The sequence below is a fragment of the Gallus gallus genome, chromosome 1, assembly GCF_016699485.2.
Source record: "Gallus gallus isolate bGalGal1 chromosome 1, bGalGal1.mat.broiler.GRCg7b, whole genome shotgun sequence".
Taxonomy (NCBI): Eukaryota; Metazoa; Chordata; class Aves; order Galliformes; family Phasianidae; genus Gallus; species Gallus gallus.
Window position 1 is genome coordinate 193,459,201 of NC_052532.1, and position 20,017 is coordinate 193,479,217.

The window sequence follows — 20,017 nt, forward strand, 5'->3', positions numbered from 1 at the left end:
TTTTTTTTTTTTTTTTTTTTTCCCTGTGACTTCAAACTTCTCTCCGAGCTCGCAGAGTTTTAGTCAGCTGGCATGCAACAGAGGTTCGACTTCCCCAAGGAAACTCTTCCCCGGCTCGTGCTGGGACGGCTGCTGGGAGCGTCCGGGAGGCAGAAAGCTGCGGGCAGAGGCAAATCCTCCTTCTCCTCCTCCTCCGACCCCACATCAGGTATGTGGAGCAGCGCTGGGAAGTTGAGCCGGGAGCTTTTCGGCTGTGGGGACGCAGAGCTGCAGCCTTTAGAGATAGCACAGATGGGGAAGGTGCTGTGTAAATAAGATAGCTGTGTTTATGCGCTGGTTAAGCACTCAATGTAAATGTCTCTATCCGCACAGCTGTATATATTCAAGTCACCGGGACTTGAGCTGCAGAGAGTTGCACTCTTTAAGTTAAGGAGGCACCGGTTCATTTGTAGCAATACGGTCATTAACTCTGTGTTAGTGGCCACAAAAAAATGGGGGGATATGTTTTTTTCCTTTCTTCACAGCACTTTATTCTATTTATGGTGTTACTGCATTGTAGTGCCCTGAACCAGGAGCGCTGCAGAGATCGGCACTGTGCGCACTGATTAATGCTGCTCTCCCAGCACTCTGACACTGCGTCCTCATACAGCCTTGGGCAAATCACACTGTCCCGGGCTGAAATGAAATGAAATGAAATGAAATGCTGCTTAGCTTGCTGCTCTAGTCACTATCAGTGCTGTCACTGGGCAATCCCTATTGGAGCACGAGGTGCAGGTTAGCAGCATTGGTCTATTGCTCCTATCCTCCCAGCTTCAATGTCACCTTGGGTGAACAGTGACTTATTGGAAGTGGCTGTTGTGTTGCATGCAAACTCATGAGGAATTGATGTTTAGAGGATATTTGGAAATAACAAAGTTCTACAAAATCCCGGTTCATATAAAAGCCACAGAAAACATTTTAAAGCCAAGCCCTGTTGTATTTTTAATCAAAGTACGCGTATGTTTCCCTTACACACAATCCAAAGTTTGGCTTTCCACAATAAATAAATAAATAAAAGAAAATCTGTTTCTTTACCAAAATGTACTTTTTCCAGATTTAAAATAGTCTTGATGATGATTTATTATTATTATTATTTTTATTTTTTATTTTTTATTTTTTTGGATTTCAACAGCAAAAATTGATGACCAGTCTTCTCCTTCTAAAGCAGATCGGTGACTGGATCAGTGCTTGGCCTTTATTAATACAGTGATGAATGAATTCACATGAGGGTATCAGTGTTGTGCAAGTCAAAAGTACCAGAAATAATTTTCCTCACTTCATTTTATCTCCTGTTGTATTGAGTATCCCCTGCTGTATCATCTAAATTGAGTACATCTATTCTCAAACATCGACTCCACTGTCAGAAAAATCACTGAAATGAAAACTGAACTCTCTCCCTGTTTTACTGTGCGTAGGTTAAAGTTGGTGAGAAAACATTATGGTTTGGTTTGTGGGTTTGAGTTTCTCCAAGAATTTTGTTCTCCACAGGGAGAATTTCGTGTTCAGATAGTTTCATCTCCAAGTGCCAGCTCATGTCTCTTTGGGTAGATTGAACTTCTTGAGTTTTCACATGTTTTCCTGTCCCTTTTCCCAACCCCTCTCTTCCAAAGTCTTGGGGCTGATGGTTTCATGCAATTCTCATTCATCTTATATTTTTTCTATTTTTATAAAAACAGAGGTGAATGAAATAGGAAAACTGGTTAAATCCTGTGTGTGTTTGCTGTCCAAGTGGACTGGAAAGCTGATGTCTCCCAGATAATCTTTGATGGGGAAATGCTGTTGGCTGCCTGGCCTGATAGAGATACCTAAAGAAAGAGGACTGCGTGGGAGAGAAAGAAGGAAGGCAACAGGCAGGGGAAAAGCCTGATTTAAGTCATGCAGGTGTTGTGGCATTGATTGGTTAGTGGACTTGATGCTAGAGAGACAGGAGTTTGAATCTGTTTGTGGGTGCCTGTCATCACAGAATAGAATTAGATTCTTCCACTTGGGTTGGAAGAATCTTCAAGGGTCATCAAGTTCCAAACCCTCTGCCACAGGCCACAGAATAAAATGGCTTGGGTTGGAAGGATCTTCAAGGGTCATCAAGTTCCAAACCAGGAAGAGATGAAACACAGGCAACAACAAGTTCCGAACACAGGCAGAGCTGCCAACTGCTAGATCAAGAATTAGATTGGGCTGCCCAAGACCCCATCTTGGTATTGAACATTACCAGGGACAGGGCATCTAGTTTCTCTGGGGAGCCTGTGCCAATGCCTTACCATTCTCAGTGAAAAATTTCCCACTGAAATCTAACTGAACTGAAGCAGGAGAGATGCTGTAGGGTCTCAGGAACCGGAGCTGTGCCTCCTTCTGAAAGTCTGTGCCTGAGGATGGCCTGGGCTATTTAGTTTCTAATAGGGTTAATATTGCTGTTGCCCCTGGCTCCCTGGTGGGATGAATCACCGGGGAGCTATTCTGGCCGAAGGGAGCAAGATGTGTCCCACTCCTGCCCTTGCAGTTCAGACCCACTTTCTAAGGCGGGAGTTTGTTTTGTTTACTTCTCTGGAGAGTTTGATTCATGCTGCTTGACACAGGACTCAACCCAAAAGCAGTGCCTTAGAAAGCAGCAGCGTTATGGATGGACAGACTCCAGAAGGGCTGAAAGTTCAAGACATGTAATCGTCAAGGCATATTCTTGTTTATCAGAAACCCTTGGGAACCTGCAGCAAATTGCGGGCAGGCTCGTGAGAGCCAAAGGCTGGGATTTGCTTTTCCTACTGTGGGCTAAGCTGGGAAGAAGCTTTGGAGGAGAGAAGTGATCTCAAGAGACACCCATCTCTGCATTGTGTTGGATCCCTAATTCACAGAATCATAGAATCATAGAATCATAGAATCATAGAATCATAGAATGATTGGCTTAGGTTGGAAGTGATCTCAAAGCCCACCCAGTTCCAACCCCTGCCATGGACTGGTTGTCCCCACCAGCTCAGGCTTCCCAAGGCCCCATCCAACCTGGTCTTCAGCACCTCTAGGGTATGGGTATCCACAACGTCTTTGGGCAGCCTGTTCAGATCTTCCAGTCTGTTTGATGGAGGTGATCTAATGCATCTGATGGATTCTGCATTGAATGACAGAATCACTGAGGTTGGAAAAGACTTCTAAGATCACCGAGTCCAACCCCTATCCACCACGAACACTAAACATGTCCCTCAGTGACACATCTTCCCTTTTCCTGGACACCTCTGGGGACAGTGACTGCAGATACAAGTACATATGATTCAGAAGTCTTTTAAGATGTAAACTGCTGGGTAGAAAACAGCATGAAAATATTGAAAATAGGAAGGCATCCAAAGTCTCCAGGATCTGAATTTTTTTGTTTTCTGATCCTCTTTACGAAAGAGGGCAAAGACAGTAAGGATACCACTATGGCTGATCATTCCCAGGGTGGTTGCTGTGCCTCTAAGGCAGTGGTTTTAATGAAGTAAAGTCCTGAGCATCAGAATCAGTGCATGCCCTTCCCTCCTGCTTTGCCATTTGTTTCTGTCCAGGCTCATCTTCACAGTTGAGCTGACACAACTGTGTGGCCACTCAATAAATCAGCCTAAGGTACAGAAATGCAATGAAACCCTGTTATTTTACCATTAAATCCAAGCTTCCCAAAGTGCTCTGAAAATTCAGGTGTCAGAGAATGTGAGGCTGCAATCATCCAAGGCGCTCACCACTCTTTGTTGTAGGTAGATTTGTATTCCATCTCCAAATACAGATCGAACTGAATCATAGAATCACTGAGGTTGGAAACAACCACTGAGTCCAAGTCCAACCCCAACCCATCCCCACCATGCCCACTGACCTTTAGTGCCACATCCCCATGGTTCTTGAACATCTCCAAGGATGGTGAGTCTACCACCTCCCTGGCAGCCTGGGCCAGTGCATCACCACTCTTCTGGAGAATAATTTTTTCCTGATAGACAACCTGAATGTGCCATTTCCAAAGGAAAAATATTTGATATTTTTGATCTTTTTTTTTTTTATTATTTGGATATTTGATATTTGACGTTTTCTTTGTGAAAGTAGTTGCATGTTGCAAGCACTACTGCATGATGCTGACGATGCAACCCAGAGCATCCAAAAGGCATTGTAACCTCCAGACACCACAATGGTCCTCAGGTCCTGGTTAGCAACATTTTCACTGGCAAGCAGTTCTGTTGAGAGTTAAGCCTAAGCTTTTCTATATACTGTACCTAATTGTACCCTTTCCCAGCTATAGACATACTGACACCTCTTCGTAGCATTTAATGTTTCATTTTAGAGTGCACTGCAAGCAAACAATTTGATAACAGCCCAGTTCTGGTGTATTCCAACCACAGGAAAAACATATTGCAACAGTTCAGGCTCCTGAGCCTGGGGGACAAAGGTGGTGAAATCAGTGTAAAGGAGTGCTTTCCAGAATCAGTCCAAAATTAGCAAAAGGAAGTGAGGAAACCAGCAATTAGACTGCTGCTCCAGCCCTAGAGGGCAGCAGAAAATAATAAATAAAAAGCAGAGCTTGCAAACATCACGGCAAAAGCGTCCCTTTTGCAATGGGATTTTTTACTAATAGGTCGGGCACAGTACAGCAGTACTACGTACAGAAGCTTGGACCACTCTGACTCCATCAGTCTCCTGAAGTCTTGCTTTATGCCTGGAAAACCCCAATAAATCTTCAGTTCAGGTGCGTTGTAGCTGACTAGGAGATGGACTGGATGATCATGGGTGGTCTTTGCCAACTCTAATGATTCTGTGACACAGAACGCCCATCCTGCCATCAGATCATAGGACGCTCTGGGCAGTAAAAACAAGAGGGAGAGTTCAGGATTCAAGATTACAGGCTTTCTGTTTATCAGCCGTGATATTTAAACCTTTAACCCCCAAGAGGCTGTTTTCCTAGGTGTGATTTAGGTGCAGGGGTTGGAGGCTGCAATCCTTCAGGAATGAAACATGCAGACACAAAAAACCCTAAAATAAACACCCCGCGTACGCAGCCGAACAATAGCATTGGTGACAATAAGTCACTCATTCCCCACAGCTCAATCCCAGCAGCTTCCCTAGCAAAAAATCCCTGTTTCCTCCCCTGCCCCACATGAGGACCTCAGGATGACGTGCAGGGAATGACGCTGTTCTGAACGCACAGTGGTGGCTGTAGGACACAGCAAAAGCCTGCAGGAAGCCCAGTGACTTAATTGAAAGCAGACACTGACCCACATGAGGTTGTTTCCCTGGAAATGTCTTCAATCTGAAGTTGACTCTTGGTGTCTCAAATGGGTGAAGGTGAATCTGAAGATTGATTTCCTTCTACTAGGGCTCAATCTTTGTTGGAGAGCTGGATATGCTTTCTAAAGGGATGACAAGCAGTGTTTGGGGATGTGAGAAGCCCTTGGAACCAGGTAAATGTGGAACATATGCTCTTTTAAAACCTGAGGGCTATTTTTAACTGTGAGGGCTCAGGTTGGATATTAGGAAAAATTTATTCTCAGAAAGAGTGGTGATGCATTGGCACAGGCTGCCCAGAGAGGTGGTGGAGTCACAGCCCCTGGAGGTGATCAAGAACCATGGAGACGTGGCACTGAGGGACATGGTCAGTGGGCATGGTGGGGTGGGTTGAGGTTGATCATAGTGATCTTTGTGGTCTTTACCAACCTCAACTATTAAAAGATGTCATGATTCTAACAGAGCAGCAAAGCTTCTTGTGTAAAAAAGTACCAGACCTGGGGAGTTTGGTTTGTACTTGGTGTCTTCTCTAGAAAGAGTTGAACTTGATGATCCTTGTGGGTCCCTTCCAACGCAGGATATTGTATGATTCTGTGATTCTAGGATTCTGCAATTCAAATACAATCCTTCTTTGGCACAGGAGAACATCGCTGTTAGTTGCCTAAGCAGCAACAAGAATTTTAGGGAAAATTTGGAAGGTGCTGGTGTTGTTAACTGCAAACAGCATATGTAAATGGTCTTGGGCTTAATACTGCATAAGTGATGGAGGTAAGTGTTGTTTTGCAATGGGAACTGGATGAATTGTGATGAAATCTGACCTCTTCCTTGGTTTTCAGATATGTTTTGGGGGGCAAATCACTGCTATGGCCTTCCATCTCTTTAATGGACATGCTGACATGCCATGAGTGCCATGCTTTTTCTATACACTTTTTTTATTGACCTACTTAATAAGAATCCTCGGGAGAGTCACTCACTTAATCCACATCAATTTTACAGCTGTAGATGAGTCTGGGTAAGCTGCATGAGCAAACTGGCTGCTTGCATGGAGCTACTTCATGCAGCAGGGCTGGGACTTGATGTCATCCTACAGCAGAGAAATGGGGCTTTTGTGAGCCTTCAGCAGACAGCTGCGACCTGCAAAGAAGGCAGAGACATGGGGACACAGTACTGTGTCATACCAAATGTTGCTGTAGTGGGTCTAGAGAATGTCTGGAGGAAAGATAAGCAGGAGAAGCTCCTCAGATGGGCAGCTGAGAACTGAAAAAATGCTTCAGGAGGAGAATTTCTGGGAGTGTTGGGGCCCATCCTATTTAATATCTTTATTGATGATCTGGAGATGGAGATTGAGTACACCCACAGTAAGTCTGCAGATGACACCAAGTGGGGAGGAAGTGTTGATCTGCCTGGGGGTAGGAAGGCCCTACAGAGGGGCCTGGACAGGATGCACCAATGGGTGGAGGCCAATTATTTGAGCTTCAGCAAGACCAAGTGCTGGGTCCTGCACTTATGTCACAACAGTGCTACAGGTTTGGGACAGAGTGGCTGAGAGACTATGGAGAAAATGGGCCTGGGGATGTTGGTTGATGTTCAGCTGAACATGAGCCATCAGTGTGCCCAGGTGGCCAAGAAAGCCAATGTTATCCTGCCTTGTGTCAGCAATAGCATAGCTTGTAGGACTAGGAGGTGATCATCCCTCAGTACTCCTCTCTGGTGAGACTGTACCTCAAATACTGTGTTCAGTTTGGGACCCTTCACTACAAGAAAGACATTGAGGGCCAGGAGTGTGATGAGAGAAGGGAAACAGAGCTGTGAAAGGTCTGGAGCAGCTGAGGGAACTGGAATGATTCAGTCTTTAAAAGAGGAAGCTCAGGGGGGACCTTAAGGCTCTCAACAGTAACATGAGATTGTGGTGAGGGGGGGTTGGGCCTCTGCCCCCAGGCAATAGTGATAGGGTAAGAGGTCATGGCCTTAAGTTGCACCATGGGAGGGCTCCGGTTGGATATTAGGAAAAATTTCTTCTCAGAAAGAATGGTAATGCGTTGGCACAAGCTGCCCAGGGAGGTGGAGGAGTCACAGCCCCTGGAGGTGTTCAAGAACCTTGGAGACATGGCACTGAGGGACGTGGTCAGTGGGCATGGTGGGGATGGGCTGGGGTTGGACTTGGTGATCTTAAAGGTCTTTCAAACCTTAATGATTCTATGATTCTATGACTCATATTTGTAGGGAAAACATCATACAGCTTCAGGGCTGCAAGGTGACAGCCAACTCAGGAACACCTTGAGGGGCAGCGTCCTTGATACTACACATCTGTTTTACATAGCAAGACATCAAATCATGTTCTTGCATTCAGACACATCAATTTCCAAATTGCTTTACGAATTTATAACTTAGGATGTTTAAAAACATGTTAAGACATGGATTTTGCCAAGGTTATCATTTAAAATGAAAAGGGATCTTTTTTTTTTTTTGCACTGATATCATAGCAAGAGAGAACAAAGCAAACTGCATGAGTTTCACATTGTCCATCAGAATGGTGCCTTTTGTGGGTGACATCCATGGAAATTTTATCATCTTAATTTATTGGATTTAGACAGAAATAATTTACATTTGAAGGCTCTGAGTAAAGCCTTATAATTCACACATCATCAGTGTGTTTGTCTTTTCTCTCAGTTTCAACAAACCCAAACAATAAACATCATTTTCTCCTCTCACTCCCACACAACCCGCCTTGCACAGCATCCCCAAGCATCCACCCCCTGCAGTCTGGGCAATGGAGAATGGAGCAGGAACAGCAGAGATATTCTAGATGGTGGTATAAGCAATTCCTTCTTCCATGGGATGATTGTGGAGTGTTTTGAAAACATTAATTAAAAGAAATAAGATTGAGCATCCTTGGTCTAATTTTAGGATGAGGAACAGACTTCTTATCCTGCTGCTGAGCTCCAAAGACAAGCTCCAAGCTCTTTCACTTTGGGGTCCCAGATCATTATTCATCACTAGTCATCCCTCTAAACTGGAAGGAATATACAATCTGAAAAACAAAGCATAAATTAAAGATCTAGACTCCTCTAGTTCCCCCTTTCCCAGTACACACACCTTTTTCTCTGGCTGGGAGGAGAAGAGATGTGCATTGCTTCACTCAGAAGTTCATACAAATATGCCCAACTAGGACATGGTGTGCTAAGAAGCAGAACCCACTTGTAAGGTCTTGGTGTGCATCTTCTGCCATGAAGTGTTGAGCACTGACCTGATGGAACCCTCAGGAGATTTATCCCATAGTCAACCCATTGGCATCACTGTTGAACAATTGCCATTGCTGCATGGAAGCATGGGTCTCAGCTGCATCTCTCAAGCAGTGACTAAGTGGAGGGATCTCCACCAGCTGGGAATGATCCTGTCTCCTCTCTTTTCTTTCCAGCCTCATGACATTTGTGGGTGGAAGCCACTGAGCAGCAGGACATGTTTGCTATCTTTTGGAGGCATGTGAGAATGGGATTGGCGTACAGTTGGAGCTTGCTGGATGCAGGCTCACTCCTGGAAAGGCTTAAGAGCCGTGCTAGCTAAGCACTGCTGTGTGGCTTCCACCTGGGAGCTGGCATTGTCTGTGTGGCTCAGAATATGGACAGGACCAGCTTAGATTTGTCTGTGAGGGGTTGTATGAAGAGGTTGTATGAATGCACACACATTCAGCATGTTTGCAATAGAGGGTGTCATAAAGAGGTGATATCTGGAGCTCATGTCAGTGGTAACCACAGCTTCAATGAAATTTATTCACTTTAAGTGAGATAGACTCCCTGCGCCTATAATTTCCCCATCTAATAAGGCAGAGCTGAAAGCACTTTGACAGGGTCTGGGAATCTGAATTCCTACCAGATTGCTTTGGATTGGAGGATTTGCCATCTCCAGCTTCACAGGACTGTGCTTTCCATATCCTAACACTTGAAGCACTGAAACAGCTTGCCTAGAGAGATGGTGGACGTCTCATCCCTGGAAGACACTCAAGGTCAGGCTGGATGGGACTCTGAGCACCTGATTGGGCTGTGGGTGTTCCTGTTCAGTGCAGAGGAGTTGGAGCAGATGGCCTTTAAAGGTCCCTTCCAACTCAAACAATTCTATCTGTGAATCAAATTGTAGAATGGCTTGGGTTAGAAGGGATCTCAAAGATCATCCAGTTCCAGTGCCTCTTCTGCGAGCAGTGTTGCCAACCACTAAATCAGGCACCAGCTCAGGCTGCCCAGGGCTCCATCCAGCCTGGCCTTGAGCACCTCCAGGGATGGAGTATCCACAGCTTCCCTGGGCAGCCTGTGTCAGGACCTCGCCACTCCCTCAGTGAAAAATGTTCCCCTTACATCCAATCTAAATCTTCCCTCTTTTAGTTTAAAAATCCTTGTCCTATCACCATCTACCCATGTAAAAAGTAGAGTTCCTTCTTGTTTACAAGTTCATTTTAAATACTGGGAAATGATCCTAACACGGTATTGCTACTTTTTTGAAGTTGTTGAAGTGATTTAGGGGCCACTGACCTTTCATGCTTGAGCTCATAGAATTTGTGGTCCATCTAGAAACATGCTGTCTTGAGAGATGAATGCTTTTCCTTGGACTTGTTTCCACTTTTCCCTCAATGCCCACTGACAGGTCTTCCAGATCTCATTATTCTTTTTGCAGTTATTTCTGCGCTGTTTTCTGGAGTGCTTTTCAGACAGATATTTCTAACGAGTTCTTTGTTTCACACAGATCTGTTCCATTTCGTGTCTGATTCTCTTTAAGTCATCAGCTTTCAAATGTATTTTAAAGCCTGCCCATACCTGGGATGTGTAAAATGGAAAACTAACATTTGGACAGAAGGTTCTCAGTCCATTATTTATTTAAGCTGCATTAACTCAACAAAACTAGATGTGTGGTGACTAATGTGTGTAAAAGCTCTTTGACACTGTGGGATGAGAGGAGTGGAAACTTTTGTGGATGGAAATGGAAATGGCTCCCAACCCTTGTTTCTGAATGACAGTCCTTGACTTCCATCAGGACTTGGCAACTATAACTCCAGACCAGTTAGTGTACTGAGCTGCCTCTATGGGGAGAAGCAGGGGGCTCTAAGAGGTCACTTTATCTTGAGTAGTTGTCTTTCTCTGTGACACCAGAGACACTGTCCAGCTTGGGCATCTAGACTTCAGGGGGTGACTGGGGAATCACCTAGGTAGCACCTCAAATAAATCACACCAGGGCAACCCACAAGATGCCTTGAACCTTCCTTTCAAGTCTTCATGTAGATCTCTCTTTTTCCTGCTTGTCTCAAAGAGACACGGATACACATAGGTGGATGCATTAATTTTAGGAAAATGGTTGTGATAGGCCAGTGGTTAATGGCCTTTCTCAACTGTAATGAGTCCGTGATTCTATGAGTGGACATGATGGTGATGGGTTGATGGTAGGACTAGATGATTTTATTGGCCTTTTCCAACCTTAATTATAATTCTAATTTATTGTACTGCAAATGTGCCTTTCTGTGATAGGTGATGCTCTGACGCCAGCTTTCTCATGCATGCATGAACTGACTGTGGTGCCATGTTTGACATCTAACCATAACCAATTTCCCTGCAGAACCATGAGACTGTACGTCATCTTCCTCCTGTCAGTGGTGAATGGACATCAGCCCGCTGAGGGGATGCCCTGTGAAATGGTAAGGCCACCTCGAGATCTTGGATGAGGTTGCAGCTCTCCATTACAGGTGCTGCCCAAATAATGAGGCTCTCTGTGAAGAGGGCTCTGTGAAAAGGCTTTCCCTGTTAGCAGAAATGGGCTTTGCTGGGTTAGTAGATGCTCTGAAGACTGCTCTGGGGTTATGACCATTTCTCACTGCAGCCACAGTACATACAAGTGGAAAAAAAGGGAAGGGCATCATCTCTGTTTTTTCTAAGGGGTAGCTGGTTGGAAAAAATCTGACCTGATTTCCCCAAGACTGAACAGGTATCCTGTGACTGAGGCAGAGAGGGAGCTTAGACCTAAAATCTACTTCTTATATCAGGCCTTTGTAATATCACTGTGTCTGACCTCCACCCTGACACAGCATTGCTGTCAGGGAGTTACACCTGACTTCTAAAAAAAGTGACAAAGCCACTGGCTGCTGTACAAAATTTTCTCCTTGATTTTTTGCAGGTACCTGGTGCAATATTATAAATGCTATTCATAGCAGAACTTTCTCCCTTCCCTATCCAAGCGCTGCTGACAGTAACATGCCATTTAAAAATACTTTTTTTTTTTTTTTTTAATGTTGAAGCTGTTCAGCACAAATCCTTGAGAACTTCCAAAATAGGGAAAAAAAATAATTTGCTAGCTGTACACATCTCCCTTATGGGACTCATTCCATTCCTGCCCACCCTGCTGCATTGCTGTGCTTCCTGAATTCCAGAGAAATTAAGATCTAGTATATATAAAAAGATCTTGGGAAGGTGGCTGGATAGCTCAGCTCATTGGCTGCCGAGGGAAGACTGATGAACCCGCTGTAAGCATGACAGCTTGGGTCCCATGTATCATAGTCACATGAATGCCAGGCTAGACATGCAATAATCCGAGCAGATTTCACTCTGTCCCATTTCTTGATGGGTCACAGATTGGGCTGATTGCTGAGAAGTAAACACATGCTTGTTTCCACCACTGCACTGTAAACTGCTTCCAACAGGCCTACTGCACAGGCCAAAAACCCAAGAGTGTACACGATGAGTCTGGGATAAATTCAGCTCTGGCTGCAGCTGGGGGTTGGGATGCTCATCTGGTATAAATTAACAGCTCAGCATCACTAAAGCCAGTGGAGCTCTGCCACTCTTCATTTGCTGAGCGTTTCATGCAATGGATGGAGGAGGGTGTAAATCTAAACACATTTCTACACAGCTGAAAGAGGTTCCTGGGCTTGTTGATGTGCCCACTGGAAGTCCCACTTATTTCATAGGATGACTTTTTGTCACTACAACATTTTTTACATGTTGCCTTCCCTGCGATGGCACCTTTAAGATAAGAAAGACTCAGAATTGGAAACTTTCATCCCAGGTCTCCTGGAAGAGGCATAATTCAGAAACCTGGGTCTCTCATCGCTCATGTTCTTATAGGCGCACTGATCTTGTAAGGTTGTAGGAGGTAAAACGTCTATTAAAGCCACTGCCTTTCTACTGAGCTAGGTCAGAGCCAGCCATCTGCTCCCTTACAAGACAAGAGGCAGAGCTTCAATGTTAAGAGGTTCTTCCTAGCTCACACTGCCTTCCAAGGAGAGAGTTTTTCACAAGTTCTTCTTCCTACAGTAAGATATGTCTGCTAATTCATGTTAACTGACAAAGGAGGATCTTCCAATACATCATGCAAGGGAAAGGTTTTCATAAAATTGTGTATCACCTTGCATCAATGTCATGCAACAATACACCATACTGGTTATCATGGGTTATCAGCCCACACGTGGTGCATACACAAATTGCTAAGACTTCATTGTGTGGTGAAGCCTTTACCTGGACAGCACTTATAAAGAACATACAAGCTGCCCCCGGGTAGCTCTAGCCCAAAATCTTTGGCTCAAACACTCATGAGAAGATATGGAGGAACAAGGCCTTGGATGCAGCTGCTTTGTTTGCACAGCTGTCACTAAGGTGGGCGACAACTTCCACCCAGTGAAGGACTGGAGTTGGAATTCAAATGGTGGTCAGCTTTTGAGTTGTAGTGTCATTTTTTCACCAGAAGACAAACACGGAATGAACCAAGTGTTCCACTCTCCTCCCAATGGGCTTTAAATAATCCAGTGACAACACCAACAGAGCTGTTTAAGTGGGAACATGTGACTGACATAAACTTCTCCAGCCTCAGGCTGCCAACTCGTTGAACTACAGGGGGAGAAGGGGAGATACACACACAAACAGACACTGTTTGCTCAGTCCCATTGAGATGCGCTTCATCTTTCCCTTCTGGTGCTGATGAGAATGAGATTGATGCAGTTTGAGCCCAGAGGGGAGAAAAGATGGTGTAGAACAGGCTGGTTAAGAAATTCAGTGATGATCAAAATAGTGAAACCAATGAAAATCGAGAGGGGAAATGTTATAGGAACAAATGTCAGACACTGTGAGGTACAGATTTTATCAGACCCTTTTATCACTTGGAGAGTTTAGTCCATACAGATTAAAGGCCCAATCCTGCAAGATGTGTAGGAAAGTGGTGAATTGGGACTGAGTTTTCCATCATGGCCTTCAATGAAAACCTGAATGGCATTGATGGGCATCGGATGGTGCTGGTTACTCAGAGGGAGGAGAAAGTACTCAAAATGTGCAATTTAATCACAGAATTGCGCAGGTTGGAAAAGACCTTCAAGATCATCAAGTCCAACAGCAGATTATCAAGTCCAACTGCAAAATCAGATCTTTGGGAAGGTTATACCACAGGAAGGACTGTGGAGAATCCTGTGTATATCTGACATTTATATGAGCACTTACAATTCTCCATCACATTTTTATGTGCTCTTCAAAACTCTCACAGTGCAAAAGAGAGTCCCAAAATACAGACTATTGCCCCACTTCTCCTAAGCAGATCCATCATTTCATTCAATTTGAAGTTCACATGAAACAGATGGCTTATAATATTTTTTTAAAATTTATGTTTCTGTAATGTTGGAAAAGCTAATGCAGAGCTTTACGTCATGGAATCTGGATTCTTTTTCACAGAAGTTAAGATTCATCAGATTTTTTCTTTCTTTCTTTCTGATCTTTCTACAAACAGTACACGACCCGGTCACCCATATACATTCATAACAAGAGTTTTCTTCCAGTAGATTAAATGCTGTCTAAGCCTTTTGCATTCCACTTCCTCCCACTGCTGTGTGTTCCCCTTAATAACAAAATACAGCTTGACATTTATGTGAGGATGATTATCTCAGTATTTCCAGGGTTCCTTATGAACACACATTCCAAATTTTCCTTTGGACATGGATTCAATCTTAGGTGCAGTTAAACAGGCATGTATTTAGGAGATGGATTTGATGAAGTTGAATTTTTCTCTGCCCTGCTGCTGAGAAGTGGGTGAGAAAAGTGTGACCATCACTGCATACCTTTTTCTCCTCAAAGCTGGCTTTACACGATATGTCTTCCCTGCTGCATTCATACAAACATAGAATCATTAAGATTGGAAATAACCTCTAAGTTCAACTAGTCCAACTGTCCACCAATACTGCCCACTAATCATGTCTCTAAGTAACACGTCTTCATGGTTCTTGAACACCTCCAGGGATGCTGACAACATCGATTCCCTGAGCAGCCCATTCCAATGCCCAACCACTCTTTCGGAGAAGTTTTTCCTAATGTCCAACACTGTTATGTTCAGTATGGATGATGCGTGGGGATGAAGCATATGGATGGAGCATAAGGCATGCTCCCCGTGAGAGGAGATAGGAATTATTGCCTTAGGAAAAGGATTCCTATGTATAGCATAAACAGAAAGAGTTTGGAAGATTGCAGCAGTAGTGTGTGAATAGTTGAACGACCCAGTTTGTTAAGGGCACATTGCTTATCTAAGCCATGGCTCTAAAGGAAGGCAAAATCAAATATTTGAGGGGTGTGACTAAGAAAGAGAGAGCTTATGATTTGTACCATAGCATCCTTATCTTCCATGTCCCTGCTTTGGGAACTGTGCTGCCAACAGAGAGGAGCCCTTCTTAGTACCACTTCTTGCACGTAGAGTTTGCAGAATCCATTAGAGTAATTTAGAATAAAGCTGAGAAAGGTAAAGATCAGAAAAAAAGTGAGGAAAAAGTGCTTGATTACAATGGAAACAAGGAAAACATCTTCACTTGGGACTATTAAAATAAGCCTGGGGAAAAAAAAAAAAGGAGAATGTGTAGTAGATATTCTATGTAGATACAACTCTACTAGTTTAAGATAGATGAAATGAAAGAAGTGCTAACAGCTACAAAGAAGTATTAGGGTGGTTGTGCTTGCTGTATGAATGTTCAAAGAAAATTATATGAGAAGGGCCTTGCTGGTTGTTGAATATTATTTTCTTTAAGTTTCATACAAATATGTTTTTCATCTGTCAGGTGACCTCCCATTCTCTCTCTCTCTTTTTTTTCTGGCAGGCAAACTTGCAGGCATTTTGCCACAACAAAGAACTTCGCCAAATCCCTCGTGAGCTCCATCCAAATGTAAACAAGATAGATCTATCTGGAAATCTGATACAAAGCATCCCTGACATGCCTTTACCCTTCTACACTTCCCTGCAGTGCCTCGATTTAAGCTCCAACCAGATAAGCTTCATCACGCCTGGAGTCTTTGCACACATGACAAGTTTGCTGGAAATAAATTTAGCTAACAACAACTTGTATGAGCTTGCTCAGACTGGGACAGAAGGGATTGGATTTTTACCCAAGGTGGAGATACTGGACTTGTCTCACAACAGTCTCTACAATGGGATGGCTGAATACTTCATTAAACGAGCTCCAGCACTGCGCTATCTTTCACTGGCAGGTAACAGTATTATAATGATATCACACAAGATGTTTCAGGGATCTCCCAATCTTGTGGAGATAGATCTTCAGAGTAATATCATTATGGAAATTGAAGAAGGTGCTTTTGAGACTCTATTGAATCTTTCCAGACTGAATCTCTCCATGAATTCAATTACTTGCATCTCTGATTTCAACCTCAGGCAGTTGGAGATACTTGACCTCAGCAGGAACAGCATTGAATCCTTCCACACCACCGAGTCAGATGATGAGTACAGCTTAAAATGCTTGGATCTGAGTGAAAACAAACTGCTTCGCTTCCCAGTCTTCCCTCAGGTGAACAAGCTGGTAACTCTGAATTTATCAAAGAATTTAATTCAGCTCACAGCTGAATCCTCTCGTAATAAAATGAACTACATGGAGAATGAATGGTTAGATGCTCCTTTTCATCTTCTTGATCAGAAGCAAAGTAGAAACAAAAGTTCTCTTAATTTATCCCATCTTGCATACTTAGACTTAAGCTACAATGAAATCAAATCCATTCCGGATGAGTTCTTTGAATCAATGTTCTCTCTTCACACCCTTAACCTCAGTAAAAACTGTCTTCAGACTTTTGAAGTAACTTCTGACAGCACATTGGTCTCCTTAACTGTCCTTGATTTGAGCTACAATGCTTTGCAGAGCCTCCTCCTACATGCTGACACACTGTTGAATTTGAAGGAGCTCTATATTCAAAACAACCATCTTCAAGTTCTCCAATTTGACATCTTCTCAAGACTTACAAGCCTCAGATGGCTCAATCTACAGAGCAACAACATCACTCTTTGCAGCATGTACTCAGGCTTAGCAAAGCAAAGACTCGCTGGAGAGGAAAATGGTTGCATATCATTTGTTGATGCTCCTGCTCTTCAGCACTTGTCTCTAGCTGACAACATGCTGAGCATCCTACCAGCACACACTTTCTTCAAGACTTCTCTGATTTTCTTGGATCTTTCCATGAATCCGGGGCTGACAGTTGAAGTTAACGCACTATCCGGACTGGAACAGTCACTCGAATACTTGCATTTACATGGCAATAGCCTGATAGAATTAAATATTGACTTGCCTTGTTTTAGTCACCTTAGACACTTAAACCTCTCTGAAAATCAGCTGAGTTGGCTGCCCAAGTGGGGCAGCGGCTCTCCACTGGAAGTTCTTGACCTACGGAACAATAGGTTTAGTACATTACAGAACAGCAATATTTTAGCATTAGAAAATTCTCTTAAAAACTTGTATCTCACTGGTAACCCACTCAACTGCTGTGGAAATATGTGGCTCTCATTGATGATCCAGAATAAAAACGTCCAGATCTCGAACGTAGAGCACCTAACATGCCAATACACCCAGAACTTTGGATACCAGGAAGAGATGCACATTGGGAACATTAGACCAGAAGACTGTGAAAAAGAGGATCTAAAGAAAATCAACTTCCTTATTATATTAACAGTTGTGTTGGTTTTATCCGTGATCATCATCGGAGTGGGTTCGTTCTTTTGCTTTCGCAGGCAGAACTTCAGCCAACAGTTTAAAGCATAGCACAGAGATTGCCTTGAAAACCGAAGAAATCAGGTGCTACACTGCCGCCGTGTAGAAATGAAGGGTAAAATTCTTCTCCTTGACTTTTAACTGTGGATTATAAGGCAGTTTCACAGCTCCCCTGAATTACCCCACTACAGGGTTGCAGGGAATTAAGGGACAATTTACCACATTTTGCATTTGCTTTGTTCACAAGCAGATCTGCCTAAATATTCATAGAGCTGTAGTAGACTTGGTAAAGCCCTGTGGTTGTGAGGGAGGTGTGATTTAAACCAGACCAAAAGAAAAAGGCCCTCTAAATCAGGAGGTATTTCACTGAACTCATCAACAAACTACATTTGTTGATGGCACCTCCATAGAGAGGCTTCATATGTACATATATAACACTATAGATATCTATAGTGTTATAGCAATCACTTTTTTTTATGCCAGTTGTTGATGACGTCAGCTGAATAGGAAAGCCCTTCTCAATGTAGTTTAACTCTATGAGATGTATGTTACTCCTTACACGGAGATTTTTGTGTTTTGTTGGGTTTTTTTCTCCAAAAAACCTTGGAAATGAGATCTCCTAAACATTGAAATGAAATCACAAAATCACCAGGGCAGCCCAAAATAGGATCTTTCACTGTAACAGAAATCTCAGGTGTGAAACAGCTGCACTACGTATTACCCAGACTTGCTCAGAAGGCCACAGGTCCACAGTTCAACTCAAAGAGGAGAAATTTGCCCCTCTCGTGCAATACATATTTAACTGGGTTTAATGTGAAGAAATTCATCTCTGCAGTGGACGCTTTTTAAAAGAAAAGTCTTAGAGAATGAATTTCAACCAGCTATTGTTGGACTGAAATGTTTGTATTTCTAAGGAAAACTGTTGGGAACTCACTGCATACAGTTGCATTTCAATGCAAAAAGATGATGATAATATATCTACTTTTAAAGGTCACAGGAGGCTAGACATGTTCTAAAGACAAAAGTGTAAAACAAGATGCAGGGAACTGAGTCCTGGGCCATTATTCAGATCAGAGGACCACTATCTTTCCCTACTGAGGACTGGTTGCTAGTGGAAGTTTGTAGATCTTCAATCTGTGATGGGTTTAATATGATCAACCTGTTGTGTTGCTAAAAGCAGACACTGACATACGTTATGTCCTGTACTCTGATGGCAGATTCACCTTTTTGAAGTGAAAAAAAAAGAAAGCTTTCCAACAGCAGGAGCCTGACGTACCTGTGGGGCCCAATGGCTTTGAAAGGAGCCACAATGGGTTCTCTGTTAATGCCAGGAAATGTACATTTCAGCACGTAAGAGAAGTAGAAGTCAAAGCAAAACCTGTTCAGGTAAATAACTCAGAGTCAAATTGCTGCTCCACTACTTTTTTTCTTCATGCTAGTGAATGTCAAAATCAACACACTACAGAAGGATGTATAATTCTATTTTTAAAGCGGATGTGTAAGTAACCGGCTGGTCATTTTTGTTGTGGGATTTTGTACAATAAAAACACCTTTGAATTTTGTAAAATACACGGGGACGTGAATATATTAAAGCACCAGCTTGGAATACTCCACAGGCGAAAAGTTGTCTTCTTATTCTTTCTATGGTGTTCAGACTTTAGGTCTGTAACTTCCAATCCCAGTTGGGATATATCATAGAGTACAGCCAATGAACATAAAAGGGATCTAATGAAGATGTACAAGAATGATGTTGGAATAATTCATTGGCACAGCCAGTTGGCAGGACCATGCCCTAATGGTCTAATATGTGTGAATCACAAAATCACTGAATCACAGAATCACAGGCTGGTTGAGGTTGGAAGGGCTCATCTGGGCTAATCCCCTTGCTCAAGTAGGGCCATCGAGGGCACATTACCCAGGACAATGTTCAAACAGTGAAAAGCCAATGAGAGCCAGCACTATGCATTCTCTCAAGCTCTTACTCCTTTAGGAGAAAGTTTGCACAAGCAACAATCCCTGGGCTTAGTTGGAAGCCCAGTGCTGAAGTCTTTGAGCTTTTCCTTTGATGTGAAAGCAAGCTGTGCTGTGTGCCCCGACATGGGCAATTTAGCCATACTCTGAGTTCATGCCTTTCTTATTGAGCACAGTAAGATAACATCTCCTTCTGTGACACAGTATTAGCTCAACTGCCACGACTGGAATTAGTTAATAACCTGACGACAGAGCCAAACCCATTTAATTAACAGTTTTAACACTGCTTTTGTTTGGCTGTACCAAAAGGAAGTGCTTGTTATTACTAAGCATCTGGGACCAATTAGGCTTCCATTGACTTCCATGGGAGCAGAAAAGCTTTCTCGAGGAATAGGCCCCAGGAGTAACATGCAGCATGGCTCATTTGGATTTCCCTGTTAGCAACACAAGCAAGTGAGAAGTGACATGAGCCTGCTCTTGCCAATTTGGTTATTTTAAATGGGATGAGGAGTGTGAGGGAAAGGAAATATGAATAAAAGAGTTAGAAGAGGGAAAACAGGAAAAAATTGAAGAATTCAGTGCTCTTATTCCTCAAAGTAGGGGTACAGATACGTTAGCCCCAAATCTTGAAGCTCAAACATTAAAGTATCTGTCCCTGCACCAAATCTAGCTATTACTCTCACGTTACACATCTTTCCACCACTTACCCATGTTGTCTCAATAAGTTGGAATGGTACAGGTAAGCTTTGATTTTGTAACCTCAGTTTACACCCTTGCAGAATCATAGAATCATAG

The 20,017-nt window shown here is 43.2% G+C and overlaps 1 protein-coding gene across 2 annotated transcripts; it reads left to right on the forward strand.

The window, feature by feature from the left end:
• Window positions 1–22: 22 nt before the first annotated feature.
• LRRC32 (leucine rich repeat containing 32) lies at window positions 23–18,874 on the forward strand. 2 transcript variants are annotated; one of them, XM_004938944.5, is made up of 3 exons: window positions 23–208; window positions 10,864–10,942; window positions 15,362–18,874. In XM_004938944.5, the coding sequence occupies exons 2-3, from the start codon at window positions 10,868–10,870 to the stop codon at window positions 17,300–17,302; spliced, it is 2,016 nt and encodes a 671-aa protein (XP_004939001.1). In that variant the 5' UTR covers window positions 23–208; window positions 10,864–10,867; the 3' UTR covers window positions 17,303–18,874. The 2 variants fall into 2 exon arrangements, with proteins under 2 accessions (XP_004939001.1, XP_040509937.1); XM_040654003.2 differs by lacking the exon at window positions 23–208 and adding an exon at window positions 5,236–5,441.
• The last annotated feature ends 1,143 nt before the right edge of the window (window positions 18,875–20,017 follow it).